At 44.4% G+C, this 27,288-nt stretch overlaps 1 protein-coding gene and 1 long non-coding RNA gene across 4 annotated transcripts in view; one reads left to right on the forward strand and one right to left on the reverse strand.

Annotated features, from left to right (window-relative positions):
* The window catches only part of SESN3 (sestrin 3), a 58,717-nt gene extending 33,208 nt beyond the window's left edge, over nucleotides 1–25,509 (forward strand). Inside the window, exons 2-11 of one of the 3 annotated variants that reach the window (XM_088668389.1) lie at nucleotides 839–963; nucleotides 9,799–9,864; nucleotides 11,075–11,272; nucleotides 12,525–12,707; nucleotides 14,612–14,848; nucleotides 16,460–16,607; nucleotides 20,005–20,123; nucleotides 21,067–21,257; nucleotides 22,357–22,501; nucleotides 23,005–24,132. In XM_088668389.1, coding sequence (XP_088524515.1) covers nucleotides 898–963; nucleotides 9,799–9,864; nucleotides 11,075–11,272; nucleotides 12,525–12,707; nucleotides 14,612–14,848; nucleotides 16,460–16,607; nucleotides 20,005–20,123; nucleotides 21,067–21,257; nucleotides 22,357–22,501; nucleotides 23,005–23,091 — 1,440 coding nt within the window. In that variant the 5' untranslated portion in view covers nucleotides 839–897 and the 3' untranslated portion in view covers nucleotides 23,092–24,132. Of the gene's footprint in view, nucleotides 1–838; nucleotides 964–9,798; nucleotides 9,865–11,074; nucleotides 11,273–12,524; nucleotides 12,708–14,611; nucleotides 14,849–16,459; nucleotides 16,608–20,004; nucleotides 20,124–21,066; nucleotides 21,258–22,356; nucleotides 22,502–23,004 lie in introns of all 3 variants that reach the window. The other 2 variants (XM_035114391.3, XM_088668390.1) reach the window with 2 other exon arrangements.
* Nucleotides 1–27,288, reverse strand: part of LOC148686036 (uncharacterized) — a 121,539-nt gene that overhangs the window by 58,469 nt on the left and 35,782 nt on the right. The gene's annotated exons all lie outside the window — the stretch shown is intronic.

Here is a 27,288-nt window from a genome sequence, read left to right on the forward strand (position 1 = left end):
ATGGAAGAAGTGCTCACTTTGAAGGCGAACTCATCTTCTTCCATTCCCAGGAAAGTGGGGCGCTGGGCTCCCTTTTGCTCCTCCTGCCCCTTCGGGAGAGTCTCCTGCAGAGGGTCGGGAGCTACCAGGGAAGAGGAGAGTGATGCGGGGCCGGGAAGAGCTTTGCGCTCTGTCTGCTACTGGCGGGAGCTGAGGCACGCAGCTGGCGGGTGGGAGGGAGGCCGCGGAGCCGCCGCCGCCGCGCGCGCCAGGCCGTGCATTGCAGCCTCTGCGAGGACCAAAGGCAGCCGAACCGGCACGCAGCTCCCGAAGGCCCTGGCGGGGAAGGGCGCTCCCTCGTCCCCATCATCCCCAAGGGAGCCAGGACGGAGGCGCGCACCAGGAAATGTCCTCCGGGGCGCGGCGCTGTATTCCTCCGCACACTCCCACGCTCCGGTTCGCTCTTCCTGCCGGCCAGCCTTCCCCTCCCTCGCCTGGGCGGAGACTTCTTTCCTGCCCCTTCTGATTGGCTGCCCCTTCTGATTGGCGCTTCCTGTAGCCAATCAGTAACCGTGCTGAACTACGCCCTCCCTGCGGACGCGGGAAGCCGCCCCAGGCAGCGCTGGGCAGCGCTGCGGACCCCTCTGGCACAGCTCGCGGACCCCTGGGGGTCCGCGGACCACCTGTTGGGAAACACTGAAGTAGAATAATTGCAGGAGAGCTTCATCCGGGGGGAAAACAGATAAAGCAAAAAGAGGTTGGGTGTTACAGGAGCTAAACTGGGAATGATTTGCAAACATGCTTGGATTTGTTGACTGTAATATCAGTCTGAAGGGATTGACTAGGTTTTTTTTTTAAGTTTATAGAACTGAAGATTCTTGGGACAAAGTCCTCCGTCTGAACTTATGCATAGCTTGGATGACACACAGTCCTTTTGGCAAACAGTACAGTCACGTTTCAGAGTTTCTTCTCTTGAGTGGTGCGGTATGAAATTTTAATGCTGAATTGTCTCACTGAGATTGTGGAAGTTTCCACAGCAAGAAGAGATTTATTTTTCTATTGCAACCAGATATCTCCCCATTTCAAGCTGCTGAACAGAGGCAATAAAAACAGCAGAAGTCAACAAAATAAATTTGATTGTGTTCTTTGCAATTGCTCCCGAGCTGTGTATTACTGTATAGGCTGAGTTGCAAACGCCTCTATTGTGCCAAGGTGGTTTGTGCATGGAGAAATGTCCTGATTACTGCAAGGACTCTTAGAGGTGGGTGCAGTTTATATCCAGCTCTGCCCCAAGTTGGCATTGCCCTGCTGGATTCTAGTCTGTGAAGGCTGGGACGCTTGTGTCAGGATTGGATAGTAAGGTGCTATAGGGTTTTGGGGTTCTGTCTCTTGTCCATACTGCAGCACTATCCCAAAGGGCAGCAGTTGGCTTTTCCCCATGGGAGCAAATGGCAATCCTTCATTTATGTGGCAGGAAGGAAAGGGATGCATTTAGGACACTTGGAATGAGGACCAAACCTGTTCTCTGGCCCAAGTAAACCCCAGCCAATGAGAGTCAAGCACTTCCCCCCCCCCCCGCTTAAAAACTTTATCAATGGTTTTCGTTGGCCACCCTACAGCATGGTAGAGAGTTGCAAACTGGCTTTTAGATTATTTCAAGTGGGACCAGAAGCAAACTGCTGGAGTGTGGAATGTTCCTGCTTAGGGTGCCAGCCAGCTATGTCTTCTTTCAGGGTATTTAATTCCGTTCTTCCTCCCCCTGATTTTCCTCTCCTCCCCCCCAAAAAAAAATCATTTAGTGTGCTCAGACCTCATTCATCTGTTTTGGACTCTTCCCCCACTTTTTGGTACTTCTGCAAGCTTAGAGTTCCTCCACGCCCGCTGAGATCTCTTTTGTGTGTGGATGATGCCATTTGGACTACAGAAAGACCCATACTCAGAGCTTGCAATGGAATATCTATGATTACAGTGGTGCCTCGCTTAACAAACGCCCCGTAAGACAAAATTTTCGCTTAAAGAAAGGATTTTTCTAGCGGAGGTTGCCTCGCTAGACAAATTCATTTTACGAAAAATTCGTCTAGCGAATCACGGTTTCCCATAGGAATGCATTGAAATTCAATTAATGCGTTCCTATGGGCATTTTTTTTAAAAAAAATATTCAATGCATTCCTATGGGATTCGCTAGACAAATTTTTCATTATAAGAATAGACCCGTGGAACGAATTAAATTCGTCTAGTGAGGCACCACTGTACCTTGCTTGAAACCATTGGTCCTTCAGAATATTCCTCCCAAATGCTTCTCTTTTATTGCACCTCTTAGTTGTTCCTGTTTTGTCACTGCTTTGACATCTTTTCTGCCTCTTTGTTTTTTGTTTATGAAACCATGTTGGGAATAGTGATCCTGCAGCCTGGAGTCACATGGCCAGAGTGGTGGCGCCGTTGTAGCCCTTCTGCTTTGGTTATGTAATGATGCCATGAAATCAATTCATAGTTGAAGGCCGTGTTTCCTGAAGTCCCTCTGAATGGGTGGCTGCCTTTGCCCATGTGTGCAGTACCCTGGAAAAATATATATGTAGGTAAAGGAGGGTGCTTTTTGTTGGGGAGTTGGTGGTAAATACCCAATATCAGTTTCTCCTTAGTTTTTAAGGAAAGAAAGGCAGCAGTAAAGACAAAAACAAAACAATGTTTAAATGTCGCAAGTTAATGCACTCAGTACTCCATGTCATGCTGGTGGGTGGGAAGGTAAAAACGATTCCTGGACTTGAGTCTGGCAATATCAGGCCTTTTTAAAACTTTGGTTGACACACGGATTCAGCTGGCCAGGAGAAGACTCATCAATGCCAGGAATTACATTTTGAAAGTGGATATGTGCTGCAGAAAGCATAGCCAAAAGGCAGATGGCTCTAATCCACCTTATACACGCAAATGTTGGAAGAATTGTTCTTAATTATGCACATTATAACTTTCAAATTAACTTCAGCTTATATGTTTCCAGTGCAGTTCTTTTGAGCAAGACAGCCTGCCTACCATATGTCTACTAAAGAGCCAGCATAGTTTGGTACAGTGGTCTGAAACGTCTTGGACCGGGGGGCAAATTTGGAATTTTAAAAGAATTTTGTGGGCACCAACCAGTCACAAAATGGCTACCACAAGATGGCGTGGCTTGACACAAAATGGCTGCTGTGAGGGTGTGGTTGACACAGAATTGGGAGTACTAATATTCCTATATAGTAGGCACCCCCAAACTGCAGCCCTCCAGATGTTTTGGCCTACAACTCCCATGATCCCTAGCTAACAGGACCAGTGGTCGGGGAAGATGGGAATTGTAGTCCAAAACATCTGGAGGGCTGAAGTTTGGGGGTGCCTGCTATATAGCAAAGCATCAACTGATTGGGAGACCAGGGAGGGTTTAAATCCCTGCTTGGTCATGAAGTTCATGGGGCAATTTTCAGTCATTAACTCTCTTTCAGCCTAACCTACCTCATAGGACAGGCATGGCCAAACTTGGCCCTCCAGCTGTTTTGGGACTACAACTCCCATCATCCCTAGCTAACAGGACCAGTGGTCAGGGATGATGGGAATTGTAGTCCCAAAACAGCTGGCGGGCCAAGTTTGGCCATGCCTGTCATAGGAGATAGTGGGGATGGGGGGGAACTATGAATGCCAGCTTGAGCTGCCTGGAAGATATCGTTGACATGCGTCTATCTCGAGAGACAATGGAGCGTGCCTCTAGGGGTGAAGTAAAACCACTGTGTTAGCAGTACCTACCGTAAGTGACCTCCCCAGGGCACAAGCCTGGGTAGTGTGAACAGCCCTGAGACCTACAGGTATACAGTGGTACCTTGGTTTAAGAAAAAGCTTAGTTTATAAACAACTTGGATTAAGAACGCTGCAAACCCGAAAGTAGGTGTTTTGTTTTGTTTTGCCTTGGAATAAGAACATGTTCCGCTTCCTGTTGAGTGTGTTCCATTTGTAAATTGAGTCCCCTGCTGCTATGGGAAAGCATGCCTTGGTTTAAGAACGCTTCGGTTTAAGAACGGGCTTCCAGAACGGATTAAGTTCGTAAACCAAGGTACCACTGTATATGACAGTGTAAAAATGTAATTAATAATAATAATAACAACAACTTGTTTCTGTCAAAATGTGCAAGTACCCTTGAGCAGCAGTAGATTTAACACTTCCTGTTCACTCTGCCATCCCCTGACAATCGCACACACACACACACACACACACACACACACACCGACTGTAACTTGCCCTAGGAGGGAAGATGCTATTTGGCTTACCTTTCAGGATGGATAGCAGCTTGGAGCGGGGAAAGATCAGTCCCCTCTCTGTGCACTGGGTTTCCAGCCCTAATTGGGGGGGGGGTGCTCTGTGACTGCTACTTAAGTGTTTTGGTAGTTTAAAAAATTACCCTGAACTTATCACCATTATCATTAATGGTAATTATTTGCACATTTTATGCATCATCTTGTTTCGCCCATAGGCCGTCTTTCTGCCCTTGAAGGGTGTTTCAAGATGGGCAGCTTCCTGTGCTTTTATTTCAACAACATGGAAAAGCAAGAAAAACATATGGCTATTGTAATTACTCTGGCCCTGCAATTGTGGTCTATGGAACAGACTTGCAAGGACGGGTAGGGTGGGAGTTGCAGCTTCATTCCCACTAAAGGGATTGGGGGGTGGCCTGGGGCACTGATCCATCTTCCTCCTGCACTGCTGTGTGGATGACCCGTACCCAGACAGGAATGCCAGATCCCTGTGGTTAAAATAATAATGATGTAAATGGGACACACGAAGGGCCCATTTTCTTCTAGGTTAAATGTGGATGTTTATGATGATTTCTGGAGCATTTGCGCAGATACATTTGCACGTATCTGAAATAGCTTTCTCGAGCAATAGTTTGCTTAGTGCTGCCATCTAATGAGCTCCCTTCAATCGGCATCCCTGCAGAATGGCTGATTCTGTTCTTTGCTGCCTGCCTGGCAGTCCTCTGTTTCGTGCCTAAACCTGCCTGAAGGCAATGTCGTTCTGATGCTCTGAAATGCCATGTACCTTGTAGAAAAGCATCCCAACCAAGTTTGTGGTTCTGTTTCTGCCAAGGTGCCATTTGCCTTCGGCTTGCGTAAAGGCAGGGAGACCTAGAGTCTGCACATGGTGTCTTATAGATTATTTATTTAAAAACAGGATGGCACAAGGACTCTAAGAAATCATACCTTGGCTCCCCCCCTTTTTATAAAATGGCTTGGGATATTATATTGTGCACAGCACAGTGCTCCTCAGGGAAGAAGTCTGTATAAGGCAGGGTTTGCCAAATATGCCCGTTAAGAATGATAGAATTGTAGAGTTGGAAGGAACCCCAAGGGTCATCTAGTCCAATCCCCAGCAATTCAGGAATCTCAGCTAAAGCATCCATGACAGATCGACAGAGTACTGGTCACTATCACAATCCCTTGATGCCAGCCCAATAGTGGAGAGGGACTAATGGCTATGGCAAACGGGATGTCCTAGTAGCCCATTGGGGTGGGGCTGGACTACCATCTTTCATGCGCTCCTTATGTGCATGTGGTCCTCCGCCTCCCATAAAACTAGTTGTAAGTCCTTCTTTACAGACTAGTAAGGCACCAGGTTAATCATCTGATTTCTCAGTCCGTCCGTCCCGCAATCCAGATACTTATTGTCCATTAGCTTAGACCAGGGGTCAGCAAACTTTTTCAGGAGGGGGCTGGTCCACTGTCCCTCAGACCTTGTGGGGGGCCGGACCCACCCTCTCCCAAAAGCACCCCCCCTCCCGAAAAGCCACTTCCTCCCGCTTGCCCGCCTCAACGGGAAGGTAGGGGTGGCGCCCAGAGGCGTCCACGGCTTCTGATTGGCTGCAGGAGCTTCCTGCAATCAATCAGAAGCCACAGCAGTGTCGCCACCTGCCCAGAGGTGTTCGCAGCTTTTGATTGGACACCAATCAGAAACTGCGCCATGCTGCAGAAGTCAGTCCCTGTGCGGCGAGGCCTCTGCGTTCCGCCGGTTTAGTGCGGGGACTGACCGAGCGGGCAGCAGGGTCCGCAAGGTTCGCCGGCTGGATTAACGAGCCCGGTGGGCCGCATCCTGCCCGCGGGCCTTAGTTTACCAACCCCTGGCTTAGACCATTAGCTGAATAAGTGTTGGCATTTCATGCAGAAGAAAGCTGCAGCTCCTATAGCTCTGTGATGTTTTCCCACTATTTCGTTCAGCTCTCTAAATAATAAACACTCTCAAAAAGCTGCATTTCATTAGAGAAATAAACTATTCCTACCTCTTTTCCCCAACCACGGCTTAATCCGTAATTCATAGGAACTGCAGCAATTCATATTTTCCTAGAACAATAGGAATCAGGGAATGGCTCAAGCCCAGAGAATGTATCTGGAGTTATCTGATGTAGTTTCATCTCTGAAGATATGCAGGTCTGAGCCTGGCTAGTACCTGAGCAGGAGACTGTCTGGAGGAAAGGTGGGATTTGAAAGGAAATACTTTACACACACACACAGCACTTCATAGCCAAGCACCTACTTTTTGATCAAGTCAATAGTTTTACTGGAAGGTTGCTTCTAAGAAGTAGGGCTTTGAGGGACTGCTGTCCTGCCTCTAAATTGACCCTTATCAAAGGAAAGTTAGGAACAGGCGAATGGAGGAGATAAGGTAGCACTCATTTAGAGGCTAGATTTTGCAGATAGGTTGCCAGTTGCTGCTAACCCCAAATATGGATGAAAGTTGCACCTTCGTAAGTAAACTTCTATCTGTAGTTGAAATTTTTCCCCCCATGTGTTATGTTCCAGTCCCTTCTCAAGGGCACATAGGCAATGTTTCAAGCCTCAGATATACAATATTATTGCATGGCACTCCTTCTTTTCAAAATCTGACATGTCGCGAAAAAGAAAAAAGCCCTTATTGTTTTGACCCAGGCTTGAAATCTTGTTCCAGAGAGTATCTTGCAGCTCAACAGAAATCCCCACCTCCCACCACATATCTTCACTTTCTGACCACTGGCTCCTCTTCTCTTCTCGTTTGCAGAGTGGAGGCTGTGATGGGGAGATTTTCAGTGGAGAAGTGGAACTGTGAGAGAGGAGGGTATGCCATAGACATAGAATAATAGAATCTTAGAGTTTTAAGGGACCCCGAGGGTCATCTAGACCAGCCCCCTACAATGCAAGAATGTCAACGAAAGCATCCATGGCAGACAGGCCACCCAGCCTCTCTGCTTAAAAACCTCCAAGGAGAGTCCACCACTTCTCAAGGGAGAGGTGTTTTTGTTTTGTTTTAAAAGTAGATTTGCTGTACTACAGCAGCAGAGCGTTATTATAATAATAACCATTATTTAAGAAATTATATACCACCCTTCTTCAAAAGGCCACCTTTTCTTTTCTTTTTTTACAACATAGCAACATGAACCACCTAGCGCAAATACATCACATAATCTTCATTAAATACAAAAAGCGTAATATAATTATATAAACACGGTTCATAATAATTAGCAATGTATAATAATGCATAATGCCGAAATAATACTTAGTAGTACATAATAAGCATCAGGGTCAATTTTTTCACCCTGTCAACTTTCTTTGGGATGAATTTTATAAATAAGTCTGCCCAGCAGCAAACCCTAGAACTCTCCCCCCTACAAACACAAGAGCCTTATAACACCACAAGTTATTATCTACTCATCTCAGGTACAACTACTTCACTTTAATTGCCCAGATCTAAGTTTCTTGTATGCACTTGAATCCCTCCCACAAACTACTGGCAGTCTGAGGTTGATGCCAGGATCATGTGGAGGCAGCGGAAGACAATGTGAGGTCCCCGGACCCCAGCTCTTGGAAACCCATGAAGGTGCAGTTGGTGAAGGGTTAAGAAGAACGACAGAGTTAGTTCCCTGCGCAGTGAGATGAGGAGACATCTACTTGAACAGCCAGGGCAGCGTATTAATGCTGAGAGCCTCGACGTGTTAATTAAATTAAATCAGAACTTGTTTTGAATTGAGTGGGGAAGTATCAGGCGAAGAGAACTCGAGCCGTTCCTGGCTCAGTTGTTGCAAAAAGAAGCTACCGTATATAAATGAGTGGGCAGCCTACAACTTGCTGTTTTCCCATGCTTTTCTGTATGTTTCCTCGTCCAAAATCTTCACAAATTGGAAACAATTTGCATTAGTTCTTCATGCATTTCTGCCTTTTCTGTCCAAGAAGCTTGACATAGTGTGTGTGTGTGTTTTAACTTGTCAGGGCTTCACTTCCTTCTCTCCCCCCCCTCTTTCTTTTTGGAACTTGCTACAATATATCTTTCTGATAACTTTCCAAGAACTGCAGCATTGCTAATGACTTTTGGAGCCCTTAAACAAATTGCTTATGTGTGTAGAATTTGCTTCTCTGCCCATATGTGGGGAAAAAAAATATTTGGGTTCTTTTGTCCAGTCTTACAGAAGGCTTGCAGATGGCTTGGTCACCTGTGGCGAGTAGGATTGTTTTCACGCCGGGGTGCTTTACAAACATACTGTTTTGCGGAAATACCAAGTTAGACGAAATTGCGTACAAATAACTCTTAGGGGAAATTTGCACCAAAATGTTGATGAATTTTCATGGGGGCTTTTTTTTAAAAGCTACAAGCGGATGTGGAAATATAGTCGATTTAAGATTTGGTAAAATGAGAAACTGAAGTAAAGCTAAATGGATGGATTCACCCATTCCTAATTTACACAGCGTGGTTTTGTATTAATGGTGTACGATTATCACATCTCTGTGTAAATTGCATTGGAATAAACATTTTCCTAACAAAACCCCAAAAAAGCGTATAAAAACAGATACAGTATTTAAAAGTGAGTGGCTTCTTGCTCGGATCATTGTTTTGAGCATGCTGCAGGCTACATAGTGGGGAGCTTGCTTGGCAAGCTGGACTGGTTTCCAGCATCCTAGGAATTCACAGTCTAGCTGTTGCTCCTCCTCTGGGTATTTTCCAAGCTCTGCCGTCTTCTAGCACCGCCCATTCTATTCAGTATGTCATACCTGATGATTTGAGGTGGTGCTATTTGGAATTGACGTGCTATGGATGTTCTTAGAGCTACTGCATGGTAGATTAATCTTTGCCCCAGTCCCACAGGAGGAGGAGGGCCCAGGCCATACAGGTCAGAATCATAGAATCTTGGAAGGGATCCAAGGGCCATCTAGTCCCAACTCCCTGCAATGCAGGACTCTCCATGACCACCCAACCTTTGTTTTAAAACCTCCAAGGAAGGAGAGTCCACAACCTCCCGAGGGAGACCGTTCCATTGTCAAAAATCTCTTACCGTCAGAAAGTTTTTCCATAAGTTTAGTCGCATTCTCCTTTCTTGTGGCTTGCAGCCATTGGTTCGAGTCCTACCTTCTAGAGCAGGAGAAAAGAAGCTTGCTCCATCTCCCATGTGACAGCCCTTGAGAAGTTTGAAGGTGGCTATCATACCTTCTCTTGGTCTCCTCTTTTCCAGGCTAAACGTACCCAGCTCCTTCAACCGTTCCTCATAAGGCTTAGAAGTGTTCCATCTCTTCATACAGAATTCAGTGAAGACACAACCTTGCCCATTTTGCCTGGGAAGGGCTGTAGCATCTGCTTTGCATGCATAGGGTCCCAAGTTTGATCCCTGGTGCCTCCAAACAGGGCAGGAAATGTCCCCTGCCTGAAACCCTGGAGAGAGCTACTGCCAGTCAGTGGAGACAGTACTGAGCTAGATGGACCAATGGTCTGACTCAATATAGGTCAGGCTTTCTAGGCCTAATATTTTGAAAGCATGGTAATTCTTGCATCTGCTATTTTCTTCTGCAGGAAAAGAAAATCAGAGTGTCTCTGCCTTTGACAAGAGGACCAAGTGCCTTTATACCAGAAAAGGAAGTAAGTTTATTTTCCCCACCTTCAATGTGCAGTAATGATGACGGGACATATTCCTGTTGAATGATGTTCCCCCCTGCACCCTGTGTTTCTTCCTGAGTGTCTACTAAACAGCTTAGACCCCAGGTTTATATCAGGCAGGTGACCGCTTGGCTTAAACCTCTTGGATGAGAATTCCAGAAGGGTAACTCACCTAGGGGGCTATCCTGTGGCAAGATTCACTGCAACGAGCAGCTTAGATTCCCAGCTCCGCCAGTGTTCATTCTCCAGCCCTGGCTCAGCCAAAGATACGCCAGTGTAACTGTCTCTGCCAGTTGAGCTGAAGCTGGCTGAACCCAAAAGGGGCGTTCCAGGGGGTGGAACTAGAGAGGGGAACTTAGGCAGGTTCCTAAGCCTGTTCAGCTCAGTCACATCACCTGGCAACCTGGCATAGAACACTGATTTAAAGGCTTGTTTTCCCTCTGCCAGGCTTAGGCAGAGCAGTAGCCCCTGCTCTGCTGCTGAACGGGCCTTGGGTCTCGTGTAAACATACGCCGGTTTCACTTACACCTGCGTTCTTTATGCCAGCTTCTTGGGCATGCAAGCATGCATTCCGTTGTGTGTTTCTGCAGGCTTTCCCCCCCCTACTGAATGTTTATTTGCTAAAAATATTTCTGGATGCACGGAATTGTTAAAAACCCTTCAGTAAAGTAGGCTGTGATTATAGAAGTTTGAGCAACAGTAGGTATTCTGTAGAGGCTATCTCACCGACGAGTTCTACAGAGTTCTACATTTGAACTTAGTTTGTGGTTGTTATGGTTGTTGTAGTTGTTGGTTTTTGAAATAGTCCTAGCTCCCCGGGGGTCTCATTAAAAAGGTCATGAATACAGTATAGAGGTAAATACAGTGGTGCCTCGCTAGACGAAATTAATTCGTTCTACGGGTCTTTTCTTATAGCGAAAAATTCGTCTAGCGAATCCCATAGGAATGCATTGAATTTTTTTGATTTTTTTTTTGCCCATAGGAACGCATTAATTGAATTTCAATGCATTCCTATGGGAAACCGCGATTCGCTAGATGAATTTTTCGTAAAACGCATTCGTCTAGCGAGGCAAGCTCCGCTCAAAAAATCCTTTCGGTAAGCATAAATTTTGTTAAGCAGGGCATTCGTTAAGCGAGGCACCACTGTATAAGTATCCTTCCTAGTTGCTTGTCTTGCTTATATTCCCTGTAGGTTATCCAAGCCAACAGTTTGAATGAACGCATGCACCTGCTTGTGGAAGAATATTCTACATCGGGCCGCCTAGACAACATCACCCAGGTCATGAGTTTACACACTCAATACCTGGAGTCTTTCCTTCGCAGCCAGTTTTATATGTTGCGTATGGACGGGCCTCTTCCTTTGCCCTACCGGCACTACATTGCAATCATGGTATGTACTCAGAAATTCTACCTCTTATTGTTTCCTTCTCGGTTGTAGTTGACATTTGTATCCTTTCCAGCGCTTCTGTAAATCAAACCAGCCTTTATTTTGTTTCATTTTGCGATGGTTTAAAAAGAAAAGGGTGATATCTCACAAATCTGGCATTTTTAAGAGCTTTAAATTCCAGCAGCTGGACCTGAGGCAGGATCAAGCCTGGCTTCAGAAGAAAGGCACCAATCCCAGAGTATTAAGGGATTTATACCAGAGCTTGCATCCCAAGGTGATTGACAAGCAGCCATAAATGAAATTGCTTCCCTGCGATCAATTACATGGACTATGTGCCGGATACTATTATAAAATATATATTTCACACAAAGGAACACTCAGCGCTGCACTCTGAATAAGCTATATGGATTTAGTTATTTAGTAAATAAATTTTATTTATTTACAGAGTAGATTTATAAATTCCCAGCAGTGATCTGCTTCCCTTGGAACCTCGGGCCCAAGGCAAAATGTCAGGCCCACAGCAAAATGAGACCCAGGCCTCTCTATCTGAGCATTTGACCTCTCCTCAGAGCACTCATTGGCCTTGCTTTCCACACCAGGTGTCTTTGTGTTCTTGCCTGGCTAGAATATGTCATGGCTCAGTAAGGATCTGAACTTGACTTTCTCCAGTCCAGGCCCAGCAGTTGAGCCACCACACACCACCTGCTCCTCTTTAAATTTCCATTTAAAATAAATGAAATGCAAAGCATAGTCCTTAATTAGCCAAATCCTGCAAGTAGTCAAAATATATTACTTAACATTCAAATGCTCAAAAGTGTTTCACATATATTAGCCTGTCAGCAACAATCTATGAAGTCCTGTAAAATGAATCAATATTCTTATCCCCATTGTGCGGAGGGGAGGACTGAGGCTGAAAGCTGGTGGCTTTCCCAAGGCCACGTTTTGAATTCACGGCAAGATTTGAACTAGGGATTTGGCTGGAAGTGTCCTGGCCGCTCTGCTAGGGCATACTTGCAAACGTTCAGTATGCACATTTGTCGCTTGCTTGGTTTTAAAAATCATGCTTTTCAAAACAGGTTTCATCTGCCTTTCTGTCAGAGAAAATGAAATCAAGGATTTCTTGCACGTGTGCTTAATGCATGGTTCTCTGCCTTTATTACAATGCCTTTTTCTCTCTTGTCCCTGTACTCTCCACCTTTCCTCGAGAGTAGACAGGTTTTGATCAGGTCACCTTCATCTTTGTTTCCAACTCCAGGCTGCTGCCAGGCACCAGTGTTCCTACCTTATAAACATGCATGTGGATGAGTTTCTGAAGACTGGAGGGATCCCAGAATGGCTGAATGGCTTGGAATACGTTCCACAAAGACTGAAAAACCTGAATGAAATCAATAAGCTTCTTGCACATCGACCCTGGCTAGTTTCGAAAGAGCACATTCAGGTATTTATTACAAATGAGAAACGCTCCAGTATTTGCATATGTGTAAATTACTACAGTGTCTATGTGTGTGTGTTGTTGTTTTTTAAAGGAATTCGATCTGGCAAGGAGGGAATCTCATTCAAACGTCTTCTTTTTTTAACCTGGTGATCTTGGCTTGGGTTTGTTTGCTTGAGTTCCTTGGAGCCAATTTCTTTGTAGGGACTTTCTTCTGCAGTGGGCCTGCCTAGGAATCCTATTTAAGCTTTTTTCAGAAGAGTGGTGTGATGGCTAAGTCATTTGTGCTCAAGCAATAATGGGGGGGGGGGGGGAGAGAGAGAAGACAGTGATTTTTTTTTTTTAAAAGAGCATCCAGGATATAGAAATGGCCACTTACAATCCTATGGGCACAAGAGCCCATAGGAGCATAGGAAATTGCCTTAGGCCAATGGTCCACTTTGGTATATCCAGCTCAGTAATATCTACACTGGCTGGCAGTGGCTCTGCAGGGTGTCAGGCAGGGGACATTCAGAGTCCTACATGGATTTGATACGGATTGACCTTGGAATAATGTGTATACAAAGCAGATGCTTTGTCACTGAGCTATGGCCCTTCCCATCTGCAGCCCAGAAGAAGGCAGGGGTTGGGAAAGGCTGGTAGTGCCTAAATAGTGCTTACTTGCAACTTTTATTTATACTTTTCAGATATATATATTTCACTGATTTTACAATAATTTTGACATTTTAAAAATTGACTTCCTTCCCCCTCTTTCTGCGGTTCCTTAAATTTATTTTTAATACCTTCTTCATATCCAAATTACTTTAACTTACTCATTTATTTATCTTCTTTATATATATATACTCTTATGTAGCTGCAGGTTATTACAATAATCCTGCCAGTGTTTCTATCTGTTTGCAATATATATGTAAATATTCAATAAGCCATTTCCATTCTTTTGTAAAAAGTGTTAACTTGATTTCTCATTCTTCTGGTAAGTTTCGCCATTTCTGGATATTCCATAAGTTTTTGTATCCGTTCTTCCTTTGCTGGGACTTCTTTCCATTTTGGGGCGAGTAACATTCTTGCCGCTGTAGTCACATACATGAATAAATGTCTATACAATTTAGGTAGTTCTATCCCTATAATTCCCAAGAGAAAGGCTTCTGGTTTTTTTTACAAACATTTTTTTCGACATCCTTTTCATTTCATTGAGAGCCAGTGTGGTGTAGTGTTTAAGAGCGATAGACTCATAATCTGGTGAACCGGGTTCGCTTCCCCGCTCCTCCACATGCAGCTGCTGGGTGACCTTGGGCTAGTCACACTTCTCTGGAGTCTCTCAGCCCCACTCAACCTCACAGAGTGTTTGTTGTGGGGGAGGAAGGGAAAGGAGAATGTTAGCCGCTTTGAGACTCCTTAGGGTAGTGATAAAGCAGTATATCAAATCCAAACTACTACTACTCACTACTACTCTCTTCTTCTTCTTCTTCTTCTTCTTCTTCTTCTTCTTCTTCTTCTTCTTCTTCTTCTTCTTCTTCTTCTTCTTCTTCTTCTTCTTCTTCTTCTTCATTTCCCAGTAACCCTTAACCTTCCTTCAGGACCACCACATATTATAAAAAGAACCTTCTTTCTCTTTACATTTCCAACACTCATTTGATTTAGTTTTATACATTTTTGCCAGTTTTCTTGGTGTTAGATGCCATCGATACATCATTTTCATATAATTTTCTCTTAAACCATAGCATGCTGTAAGTTGGGACTTGGCAGCCTTCTGGCATCTTTTGATTGATGCTCCCAACTTAACCCTATCAAAATGGAAACTTGGAAGAGACCAGATAACTGTTGCCTTCCTGCCACTGGAATATTCTGTCTCCTTCCTGTGTCTGCATCTAATATATATGCATATGTCTTCCTTTTCTCGTTTGTTTCAGAAACTTGTCAAGACGGGGGAAAATAATTGGTCTCTTCCGGAACTGGTGCATGCTGTGGTCCTCTTGGCACACTACCATGCCTTGGCAAGCTTTGTCTTTGGTAGTGGCATCAATCCAGAGAGAGATCTTGATACCTTGAACGGCTACAGGCTCATATCAGTTAACAATTTCTGTGTCTGCGACCTTGCCAACGACAACAACATCGAAAACGCGTCCCTCATAAGTAACAACTTTGGGGTTAGTGTTGCCAGATTTTTTTCCTTTAATTCCCATTTTGCTTGTCCCACTTTTTTTTTGGAAGGGGTTTGCAGGGTGGAGAGGAGGTGCGTTTCCTGCTTGCGGTTGAGAGATCAGCTCTTTCCTGTGTTTGTCAGGGCTGGGAAATAGGGAGCTGAAACACAAACCCCAGAAGAATTGGGGTCCAAGTTGGGTGGGGTGTTGCGGGCAGATCTGAAAGGGTGGTCAGTTGAGAGGCAAGCTAGCTCTGCAGGACAGAATCGAGATGTCCGTTTCAGGGGAGGGGAAGCAACACTGGATCTGCAACTGCAGTAGTAACATGAAATACATTTCTCTTTTGCAAATCTTAAGTGGTGCAACCGCTCACTGGAACACCACTTTGTTACTGCTGGTCTAGGGCCATAATAAACTGATTGAACACTACTTTTCTGCTCCCTCCCAGCCCCATTTCCCCACACCTTGGTGTCTTCACTGGAACCAGCAAAATGACAGGCAATCTTGAAACGAGCCTTATTCTGTTGCCCAGGCAGTGTCTGAGGTTGTATCTGAAAGCACTTAATAGCCATGTGAGGTCAGGAGGAATCTGTGGGTTGCTGAGAGGGGCAGACCCATGCCAGAACATGGGAGGATCAAGTTACTCCTTTCTTCTCTGTTGCTCAGTTCTTCTCCCAACATCTGGATGATCATAAACATTTTCGCCCTCATCCTTAGGATGACCAAATTCTCCTCTGCTACCGTTTTTTATTCCAAATGCCCACAGTCTAGTTCCATCCTGTTCCAACCAGAGCCTGTCCCTTTTGTACAGCCCTAAACAGCAAACCTTTCTAGAGGAAGGAGCTACAAAGAGCTCTTGGGTTCTTCCAGACAACTAAAAATTGCCTTTTCTAAGATGGCTTTCGCATTCCTTACCAAGGATTCTGGTGGCCGTATAAATCACGCAATTACATTTATGAAACGTCAGTAGGCAGAGGTAACGAATGGTTTTCACGCTGTAATAGTGACTTAGTTACGAAAAGAAAAGTGGCTTTCTCAAATGATGTGTCACAACCTCTTTGGGATACTAAAAAGGGGGGATCAGATATCACCGATTGACTGGCTTAGAGTAAAGTGATACAGGTAGATTGGGAGCTGAACTGGCAAATGCACTACAGCATATCGGATTGGAATTTATAAAGAAGAGCCGGGCACAAAAGAACGAAAGGAACGGGCTGGGTATGGTCAGAGCTTGTGGGTTCTGCAGCTGCATTGCAAACACAGAAAGTGATTCTACACCGAAAAACAAGCTTCCGGAGGTGCTCTGCCTTCATTTTAAAACAGAAAGGAAGTTTCTTAACTGCTTTTAAAATACACTTAAACACCTGTGGGCAATGCCTGCTGAAATTCTGTTAGCCCGGGGGGGCTGGATCAGATTGGCAAGATTCTTTAATGGGCCCCAGGAATGTTTGCATGATTTATGCAGGCCACAAAACTTGCTTGGCGCAATTTTAAATCTGTTAGTGCATGCAGTGCACGGATCTGAGCATTTATTTCCCCAAAAATGTTGAGTATGGAACTGGGGGCCGGAGAGGGAATGATCTGTATTCGATCCTGAAGGATGTGATGTGTTTATAGATCTCAGATTCTTTAAGTGAGCTGGAGGCCCTGATGGACAGAATGAAAAGACTGCAGGAGGAGAAGGAGGATGAGGAGGCCTCTCAGGAAGAAATGGATACTCGCTTTGAAAAGGAAAAGACTGAGAGCCTCCTGGTTGTCACTGAAGGTACTGCTCCCTTTCATTTTAGTTGCTTTCGTTTAATCCCGTTTTCAGGGTTTTTGCTGAAGAGCAAAAAAGAAAACCAAGTTAAATAAAAACAGCTGAAAAGGAAAACGAGCATTCCACTTTCTGATGTTTGATTGGAGCCAAGTTATACATGCAGAGGAAACAATTTTCTCTGGAATACAGCTATATCCCATGCTAGGTCAGAGGGTGCCTGTTTCATAGCACCATAGAATTGTAGCATTGGAAGGGACCCCGTGGATTATCTAGTAGTCCAACCCCCTGCAATGGCCAATGTGGGGCTTGAACCCACCACCCTGAGATTGTAAGAGTCCCATGCTCTACCAACAGAGCTATGATTGCTCCCCTGTTTAAAGAACAACAACTTGCCCATAGAAAAGTAGCTTGACAGCCTCTAGCTTAGCCTTCTTTTTGACATGTTACTCTTAAAAACAAACTTGTGGAGAGTTTTGGAACAGTCTTCAGGCTGATTAACCACCTGGGCTGAAGCAACACAATATCTAGAAGGCTGATCCACAGGGACTTCTTCTGTAGGTAAATAATAATTAGGACAGAGGTTTCTTTGGGACCTTGAGAAGATTTCGGAATGGCCTTAACACACTTGACATGAATAACTGAACCATCTTTGGTGACATGTATGCCTGTTTTAACAGCAATAATATTTGCTTTGGATGCCCCAAGAGCATATTTTCTATATGTGCATATAGAAAATGCCTTTTTCTTATTGCATTCATGCTATAAACGTTTAGAGAAAGAGAATTTGTCAGAGCTGCAGGCGAAATGGCCATAATTGTTCAGATGTTAGTATCTGAAGTAGAATGGTGGTTTTGACATCTGGTTCAGGTGGAGCTGACATTTATTAGCAAAACATTTGCTGGGTGGAAGTTTGGCCTTGAATTTAACACCTTAGAGCACTTTCTCCATCACACTTCTGTGCTGTTTGAGCCCCGTGTTTCCAGGTGAGTCCCAGTTCAACCCAACATGGGGCCAGTTGTGTGATACATTAAATGCTATAGCCATAGAGGAGGCTTCACAGTTCCGGATTTAAGAAGATACTATGAAGCTGCATGTTGGAGCTGGTTGAAAGAGTGGATGTTACTTTAAAATATGGAGACCTTGGAATTAGAAGGTTGGGATAGAATTTATGGGTGGCACGGCTATCTAAGGTATGGGAAAATACAGGTACACAAAAGATTCACGAATCACTTAGTGAGAAAGGCTCTATTTGAAGTTTGGGAGAATAAATTTTTTTTAATGCTATAGCCATAGAGGAAGGTGGCAATCTTGGGGAAACCAAAAAGGTTGGCAGGCAACTGTTGAAGACCAAAAATGGCACATCAGCTCCAGACAATCTTATGTTGGAGCCAATCCAGCCACACATGATGCTTGAAGAGTTAATTTAAAGATACCGCAAAAGATTTTAGATTTCGAAAGTGACTGGTGGCTAACACAGCCTAAGAAACTCCGTTCAAAAGTGGTCCGTTTTTTATTTTGTGAACTAACAATCTTCTTGTGCCTCTTAGAACAGAAGAGTTCTAAAGCAAGGAACTTTAAGGTGGAAATTATTTCACCCCTGACAGTCAGCGTCTAATAGCCTAGTCATTAAAAGAAGCAGAAGCAGGCATGGACCTCCTTCTGCATTAGTTCAAAACAGATTGCAGGAACCTGGAAACAAAGGATAAGCCCAGGCTCAATAGCTCATTCTTCCCCCCCCCCCCAACTGCATTGAGGACCTATTTGGATGGTTGCCAAGCTGATTTCTTCCCACACAGATTTATGTTTTGATTGGCTAATGAGGCAGAATGAGGATAAAGGCAGCCTTGTGATTCTTGGATCAACTGATTCCCCCCACCCCACCCCAGGGTTTTTCTAGCAGTAGACACAGGGCACTTTCCCCACCCAGGCTCATTAGGGCTTCTGAAAGTGAGCCAAGCTGGACCTTCAAGGTCAACTGCAGTAACTTTGCAGCAGTCAGCTCTCCGGAAGTGTGATTAATGCGCTCAAGCCGCTTGGCAGGCAGGAGGCAACGAGGTGGAGATCATCTCTGGGTGGGAGCAATTGGCCTTCCTTAGTATTGGTGTCGCTGAAGTTCTTCATAGTATCCATGGTGCTTGGTTACATAGCCATAAATCAACTTGCTGAACCTTTCCGCTCTAGCCAAATGGCTCTAATTTAAAGGGTTGGTTCGCCTGGATTTCTTTTTTCAGTGCATCTGATATCCCACAGTACATGAGGCCAAGGTGGTTCATGATTGCCCCTTATGATTCAACAGGGCTAACAATGATTACTGCCAGACATTCTCAGGCTGTGACATCTCTTGTCATGTGTGGCTGGCAATCTTGAAACCCTGGATTGGCGTCATGAGAAAGGACCTCTGTCCTTCTGCAGGGGCTTTTTCCCTTCTAAAAGTGAGCCCCAGGACTTATGCAAACACCCCACTATGATACACAACCATTACTGTGATTTGAGGCTTATGTGTTTATATGTCTGTTCAAGTAGCCTCTGCTTAGCTGGTCCCCACCCACCCCCTTTTCTGGACGTAGGTCTGTTTATTAAATGTATATTCCAGCTTCCCTCCAATGAGCTCAAGCTTGCACATATTTCTCTCTCCCTCCCTATTTTATTCTTGCAACAACCCTGTGAGGTAGATTAGACTTAGACACTGTGACTCGCCCTAAGTCACCAAGTGAGCTTCTTAACCGAGTGAGGATTTGAACCCTGATCTCTGAGGTCCTTTCAAATCATCAAGGAGCAGGGCTTCCTTGCCCAGGCATTCTGTGCATAAGTTCCTATTCAACTCTAAGGTTCTGTGTTCCCATGCCTTGTTCCCATACCATTGCATGTATATCCTGCACAGTGTTCCTACTAACCAAGTATAATATTTATGATCACCTGGTTCTTAAATTTGACTCCTCTGTTAGAGCAATTTTAAAACAATGTCTCTTAGAGTAATAGAATTCTAGAGTTGGAAGGAACCCCAAGGGTCAACTAGTCCAACCCCCTGCAATTCCCTGGGTGGGTTAGAACCACCAGCCTTCGGGTTGATATCCAGGCAAACTGTCCAAGTGTGCTACATTCCATTCTTGATTACTTTGAACATCTCCAGTCCGTTTCCTATCAGCTCCTTTGCTTTGCCTCAAGGTTAGTTAGTTAGTTATTAATCTCACTCCTTAGATGTCTCAACACGATGTACAAACATGCAATGAAAATGCCAAAAAAAGGAGAAACTTTAAAACAGCATAGCACAACTTATTGATTATTTTTAATCGACAAGATTTATATACTGCTTAATTGACAAAGGAAGCTTCTAAGTGGTTTATATCTTGGAGGAGGAATGAGAAGAGTACACTTAACTGGCTTCAATATTTTGCTTTGCCAGCATTTGATGATGAAATAGTTTCCACAGCCGACGTTTCGCGCTACGTTGAAGATCCTGGCTTTGGGTACAAAGACTTTGCCAGGCGGGGTGAGGAGCATCTTCCAACTTTTCGAGCCCAGGTGTGTTTAACATGGTGTAGCTTACATTTGTAACCCTTTTAAAAACCAGTTGGTTTATTGCATGAGGTCAGGATGCAAAGTTTCTAGATAGCATGCTCACTGCAGGAGAAATCACAGTGGCTCAGATCTAGAGATAAGTGAATTTAAGGAAGTTTGTGGGACTTCTTCCCACCTGCAGCCATGCATGTCCCCCCAAAAGCCTCAGGGGCATGGGGACATTCCTTGAACAATGTGGAATGGGGCATTTTAAATTACCCTGATTTGCTTTGTAATTCAAGGTACAAACAAAGCCAGTGCACACCCCTATTATCTACATGGGTTTAATATTCACTCTTAATATACCTGTCGCAGTTGCCACAGCTGAAAAGTCATTTTCCAAAATTAAGCTGCTCAAAACTACCCCGTAATGGTCAGTGGCGTGCAACTTAAAGTTGATTCAAGACAGGCTTTCATGACTCGCTGTTCTTTCAGTAGAGAATAAACGAATACATCAGTTGGGTATTCCCAAAATCACGACAAGTTTGCTCATCTCGGAGCAAGAAAGAGAAGGTTTTGCATTTGAATTGAAAAGTTACTGATTTTTTTAAAAAAACAAAACAATAAATTGGTTTTTATATTCTAATATAACTTCATTGTGTCAATTATTTAAGTTTGCACTTACACTTTATATACATTCTGATGATACACGCTTATATTTAATTCAATTTCTTCTCTTGATAATGCTTCGCCTCCGATCAGAAGTATGCATTTGGATACAGGTGCATAATCAGACTAAATTGGGACCCCCTTGCCCAATGCATTTCACACAAGGCACACAACAAATTGTGACCTCCACTGTTTTGCTTCAGCAGTAGAACAGCATTGTGTGTCTTCAAAACCATTCTGCAGTACTGCTCAAACATCCCATGTACAAATTGGTAGTCTTCGTGCTTTTTTTTGGCAGGACTATACCTGGGAAAACCATGGATTCTCCCTTGTGAACAGGCTTTATTCCGACATTGGGCATCTCCTGGATGAGAAGTTCCGAATGGTCTATAGCCTCACGTACAACACTATGGCCACGCATGAAGATGTTGACACAACCATGTTAAGAAGAGCTTTATTTAATTATGTTCACTGTATGTTTGGAATCAGGTATGTCACCAACTGATCTGGCTCAATAAGTGCACTTCTGGAGATATTCTGTAGCCGGGGTGGTTCAGATTCAGAATGCAGCTATGGTGTATATCAGGCACCCCCAAACTTCGGCCCTCCAGATGTTTTGGACTACAATTCCCATGATCCTTGACCACTGGTCCTGTTAGCTAGGGATCATGGGAGTTGTAGGCCAAAACATCTGGAGGGCCACAGTTTGGGGATGCCTGGTGTATATTAAAGAGGCTCACGTGTCCTTGGTTTCAGGAATGAAGTTAGGAGCTAGGATTGAACTATAGTGGTTGCGTTTTGCTTAGCGCAGGCCTAAGCATTCGCAATGGCATGTTTCAAGTGGAAGGGAGAAAGAGTGGATAAAAGGGTAAAATCATTTGTCTTCTCTCCACCCTTCCTCAATAGTAAGGTGTCTGCAGTATTTATCAGCATAAATACGGGGACAACATGGGTGATGTTGGGGTGGGCGAAGTATTCTTCAGCCAAGAAGAACAGTAGATTTAGACACACTCGTGCAACATGTGCTCTGGAATCAAAAACCCTCAAGTGATTTCTGTAGGGTGCATATAAAAATCTGTTAACCAGTTATTTGGAAATTAATTGAACAGTAATCCTCTGGGTTCCCCTTAGCTGTTCAAAATGACTTCCACGAAGCCAAAGGGCTGTGCAATCCATTTCCACCATAGAAATGTGTGTGAGTTCAGGATGGGAGTCGTGGTTGTCATAATCTGAAGGCCGTCAAATGTACAGTGTGAATTGGGCCCCAAGAATCTACAAGGGTGTAAATTATATTCAAATCAATTTAGCTCATTATTCTCTTTGGCCTCTGTGCAGTTCCAAACGTGGGTTCTGACGGCTACTGGAAGAGCTGTACAGGTCAGCCACCTGTCTTGTTCCCCCGCCCCTTCCTTTTGCAAATCTAGTTGAACAATACCAGCTTGGCTTTAGGAGACTTACCATCTGATCTTCAAGCAGATTTACCCCAGCATATGCTTTTAAAAAACAATTGTGCAGTAGAAAGGTGTTCTTTTTAAAGATGCGCATGCTCAGAAAAGAGAGATTCAGGCCGGCTTAATCTTGCTTTTAGGTATGATGACTACGATTATGGAGAAGTTAATCAGTTACTTGAACGGAGCCTGAAGGTTTACATTAAGACAGTGACCTGCTACCCAGAGCGAACTACCAAGCGCATGTACGATAGCTACTGGCGCCAGTTCAAGCACTCGGAGAAGGTGAGTGTCTCATTGATGGATGCATGAATGCGTGTTTCGTGTGTAAACAGGGGAATTGGCATTGTTAAGAAGGGAAGCTTCCATATCCATAAATCCGAAGCTCATATTGCATTAATGTGAAGTTCTGCGCTGCACAGCCACCAAGAGCGAAACTTTGGGGTTTCCACATCACACTACTATGAAACACCTGGGGCATTGGAGGGTGTTCTTAAAAAAAAAAAATAATAATAAATGAACACACTGGATTCTGTTGACTACTGATCCCTCCGCCCCTCCCTCCCCCTGCATGACAAAGTAGTACAAAAGATCGTCTCTGCGATGGCTTGTTCACACCTGCAAGTCTCCCCTGGATGCTGCAGTCCGACGAGTGGCAAACCCTTTTATCGCAATCTCAACATGGGAACGATAAAGCTGAAAGAAATCTAAATGCCCTTCGGTCGACCTCGTGGTGTACTATTTTTAAAAGATGGCATCATCATTTTTGGTTTGAATCTTTCCTGCAGGTCCATGTGAACCTTCTCCTGATGGAGGCGCGCATGCAGGCGGAGCTTCTTTACGCCCTTCGTGCCATTACGCGCCACTTGACCTGAAGCGCCGTTGCAAGCGGGTGAAGAAAGCTTCCAAACAGATGTGCAGAAAGACCTGCCTGTGGTGTAGCATCAGGTTATTGGATTCTTTAGTGTCAAAAGCTGAAGCCGCCTTCCTAGCGGTGGTTAACGTGCAATGATCTATATATTCTCCCCTCCCCCCTGTTTTCTTGATGCTTAACATTACTAACGATAGCAAAAATAGCACTGAGGAACACTACTTCTTAAGTTGTTTCCAGTTGGAGTATTGGTCGCAAACCCTAAAAATGGTTTGTTATATTTGATTCCTTTGCTATTTCTTCTCGCACTCAGAAGAAAAACACTTGTTGGTGCATCTTCTGAGGTTCTGTTTCTACCCACTTTTCCCTGCAAATGGAATCCAGAGCGGAGGGTTTTATTTTTATTTTCTCCTTTTAGTTCTTTCTAGAATATTAATGCAGCTTTCCTGAATCCAGTATGTGCTGTGTTTAAACTGAAGTGCTCAACTGGCTTATTCTTAGAATTTTAGTATTTTGGCAGTAGTTTGGAGGCTGTGTGAAAGCTGATGAAACTATTGTCTGCCTTTTTTTTAATGTGAAAAGAACTGCTGCGAATTCTGCAGCATGCTACTGAGACACAGCATTCAAATGCTTTTTTTTTCTGAATGAAGAGGGTTTTCTACCATATCCATTTCAACTGTACATAATCAGTTCAGGGATTGCATTATTCTGTGTTGCCTACAATCACTCTTTCTGCTGACCCTAATGATGCTTGAATGGTACTTACTGCCCAGCCAGAAATCCAGTTTAACTTGGGATATCTGAACTTGTAGAAGTTTGACTTTAAGAGTTTTTTTAAAAAAAGTTTTGAATCCCAGGTTCGTCCTTAACTGGTTCATTGATCTGGTGGTAATGTGATGCGTGCAAATCCAGCACATGCACACGCACATGCTGTCTGATCAAAGAAACAAAAAAGCAATCTGCAGGAGCACATTCTCTTAAAACTATAAAGAGCTGCCTTGTGCTGAAATCAGGCCACTGGTCTGTCTGTTCTGGTCCTCCAAAGTGGTGGGGAGAAGTCTTTCCCAGCCCTCTTACTTGAGATGGTTTTAACTGGAGATGGCAGGGATTGAACCCAGGACCTTTCGCATGCAGAGCATGTCTTAGTCGCTTAGCTTGATTCCCCCTCCCCTGAAAGCTTTGCTTGTACGACACTGTCTTTTACCGAGTCAGACTTGTCTGTTCTGACCAGCAGTGATTCCTTGAGGTCTTGGGTCAAGATCGTCCCTAACCTTTAACTCAAAGTCTCGGAGCCTGCACCTGGGACCCTTCTACACACAAAGAATGTGCTTTGCCCCTGAGTTGCAGACTCTTTTTGCTCCACTGTCATCCCCACCCCACCCCACTTTTTAATTCAAGGGTAATTATATCAGTGTTCAGCTTAAGCTTTGGGGAAATGGATTCCCGTCAAATATTTCCCCCTGAACTTCAGAACGCTCTGCAATATTTTCAAGCTAAGAATCATGTTTCTGTATGTCGACATGAGTGAACAAAAGAAGTGCAATATTGAGCAGAAGAGCGAGCCTTTCCTTGATATGAAGTCGCTGCTGAAATGTCCCGTTCAACATGGCTGCGGTGAAAAATGGCTTCTCCTTCCCAAACTTTGGTAGCGTTTGCTGCGAACAATCGGCTCCTACTCGAGCACCAAAGCGTTTGTTTGATTGGATGTCCCCAAGCCCTTCTACACCTTCCTTTTAGTGGGGGAGACCCCATGCAAGCTCCATAGAAATGAATGGAGGAGGTGCCAGAGCAGTGCTGGGCAGGTTGGCAGATGCCATTGTTGGGAAAGAGAAGTGAGCAGCCAAGAGAGTCCTGCCCTTGCATTGCTTGACTACGCTGATTACTTTTCCCCTTCAGGGCACAAATGTCTTGGTTTTTAGAGCTTTACCTTCTTGCATTAATGATCCAGTGAAGTGCCTAGAGAGAGGCCAGAAAGACAAGACAGAGACTTTCACGTGACTGGCTTGCTTCAGGAAAAGCTAGTCTCAACTGAGTCCCCTTGAAATCAACACTGCTTAGGCCCAGCAGGGCTTGGAGATCACCCCTTTGTGTCTCATTGCCAGTATTTGGGATCCAGGAAAGGAACCTTAACTTGCCCTCAAGCCTTTTGGGTAGTCTATAAAGCGATATAAGCCCCCGTCTTTTCCTCTCTCTTTAATTTTTACAAGACTCAGTTGTGACTAACTTCTGCTGAATCAAGATTGATGTGAGATTTTGTGTCCCCCTTAATATTTATTTTTGCCTGCTTTTATACACATTGGAAATGAATGAGATGGACCTTCATTCCAGTAGGCTGTAGAAAGCTATATAGAATAAGCTTGTACATTGAAGACTTCCGCCATGGTTTCTTTCATGAGAGCAATTTTGGAAAGTAAAAAAAGAGGGGGTAGAGGAACTGAAGTTTGGATGTGGTTATTTTGTTGGGTTTATTTTATTTTTATTTTTTTTAAAAAAAATCTTGATCCTTCTCTCTTCCCCCGTCCGGATAATGGCTGTGACGTTGTGTGATTGTCCTGCAACAAACACACACACACACACACACACACCTTGGCTGCTGAAAAAATTGTTTGTTGCTTTGAAGAGACGTAACCTTCTGCGCTTGGAATCGCAGGCTGTTTTGACATAGAAACTCTCTCCCAGACGATATTGACACTACAGATTCATATTGGTTGCATGTGTTGCTCCTCCTAAAGAAGTCTGGGAATTGCAGTTTGGAAATAGTGCTGAGGGGTTTCTCTTGAAAGACACTCCCCCCCCCCACACACACACACTTCCCAAACTAGTTCAGCTTCCCAGGAAACTGTTGAAACCTGTTGGAGTCAGTAGTGTGTCTATATGTCCTTGGAAGGAAAGGACTACATTGATGACAAGTTATTGAATGAGCGACGCATTGCTGCCGAGGATGAATGGTAGCTCACTGCTCTGTCTGTGCATGTGAGAAACCGGGAGGGGTGTGTGTGTGTGTGTGTTTTAAAAAGCCGAAGCAAAATCCAGCCAAAGTTAAGCATTTTGAAGGATGGTGTTGGATTTAACAAGCGCATTCAGCCACCTGCATCTGCGGTCTGCAAAGGGGATGGGCTGTGCAAACTCTGCCTGCAACTTACCTTTATGGGTTGTGTTTGGCCTGACGCCATTGCAGAAGCTGGAAGTGCACTGCCCTGACACCTAGAGGTTATGTCCTGTCCAAAGCCGGGTTGATTTCGGTGGAAGAGTTTGAGGGCTCCCTTGGAGACTCCCTGGGACTTTTAAGACGCTTAACCCTGACTGGATTTGAATTGCAGCGAGGTGCTGACAGGTCTCCACCAAACACCTCCCTGGTGATTGTGGGAGGGGGAAGGAGCAACTTCTGCCAGTGGAAAGAAAGGCTCCCCCTGCACCCCCTTCCTTCCTTCCTTCCTTCCTTCCTTCCTTCCTTCCTTCCTTCCTTCCTTCCTTCCTTCCTTCCTTCCTTCCTTCCTTCCTCCCTTTGCTGTTGTTCCATGCACTCGTTTGCAGGTTGCAGAGAAAAGCCAGGCAGGGCATGGATGCAGGGAAATCGGCAGGGGAAGGACTGAGCCCTCTGGCCCCACGGCTCTTCAGATATAACATCTGTCTTCACATTTAGAGGTAGAGACATAAACAGACTTTGTATGTAACTGTAAGAGCTTAAATGTTTTCTTCAGAGCAGTCGTGGCTTTTCTTCTTAACAGGGAGGCTGGTGTTCCAATTGCAGAAGCATTAGTGCCTTTTCTTGTAGACTTTTTTTTATTTTTCAAACTAAATCGTCATCTCAGTGAGAGGCAATTAGATTTTAAATCAATAAGACTGTTTGTTTCTCTCTCTCTCTCTCTCCCCACCCCTTTTTGTGAAATATATATAAAGTGAATCCATTAACAGGAGCGTAAACTTGATTTCACATGATTTCAGACCTACATGTGGTATCCAAGGTTGGGACCTGCTGTTTTGAAAACCAGTTTGTGTTTTTTCCTTAGAAATAGAATGGCAAACTTGAATGTTAACAAAATGTTTCAAGGTGATGATGTTTGATTCAGAGTAGACATTTTATGTGGTCATGATCTGGTGCATAGCTTTATATACTCAAATGTGATGGGGTTGTGTGTGTGTGTGTACATGTACATGTGTGTGGTTTGTGTGTTTTTAAATGCTGACGTTCAGAGTAGGC

This window comes from Zootoca vivipara, chromosome 4 (genome assembly GCF_965207765.1).
Source record: "Zootoca vivipara chromosome 4, rZooViv2.hap1.1, whole genome shotgun sequence".
Taxonomy (NCBI): Eukaryota; Metazoa; Chordata; class Lepidosauria; order Squamata; family Lacertidae; genus Zootoca; species Zootoca vivipara.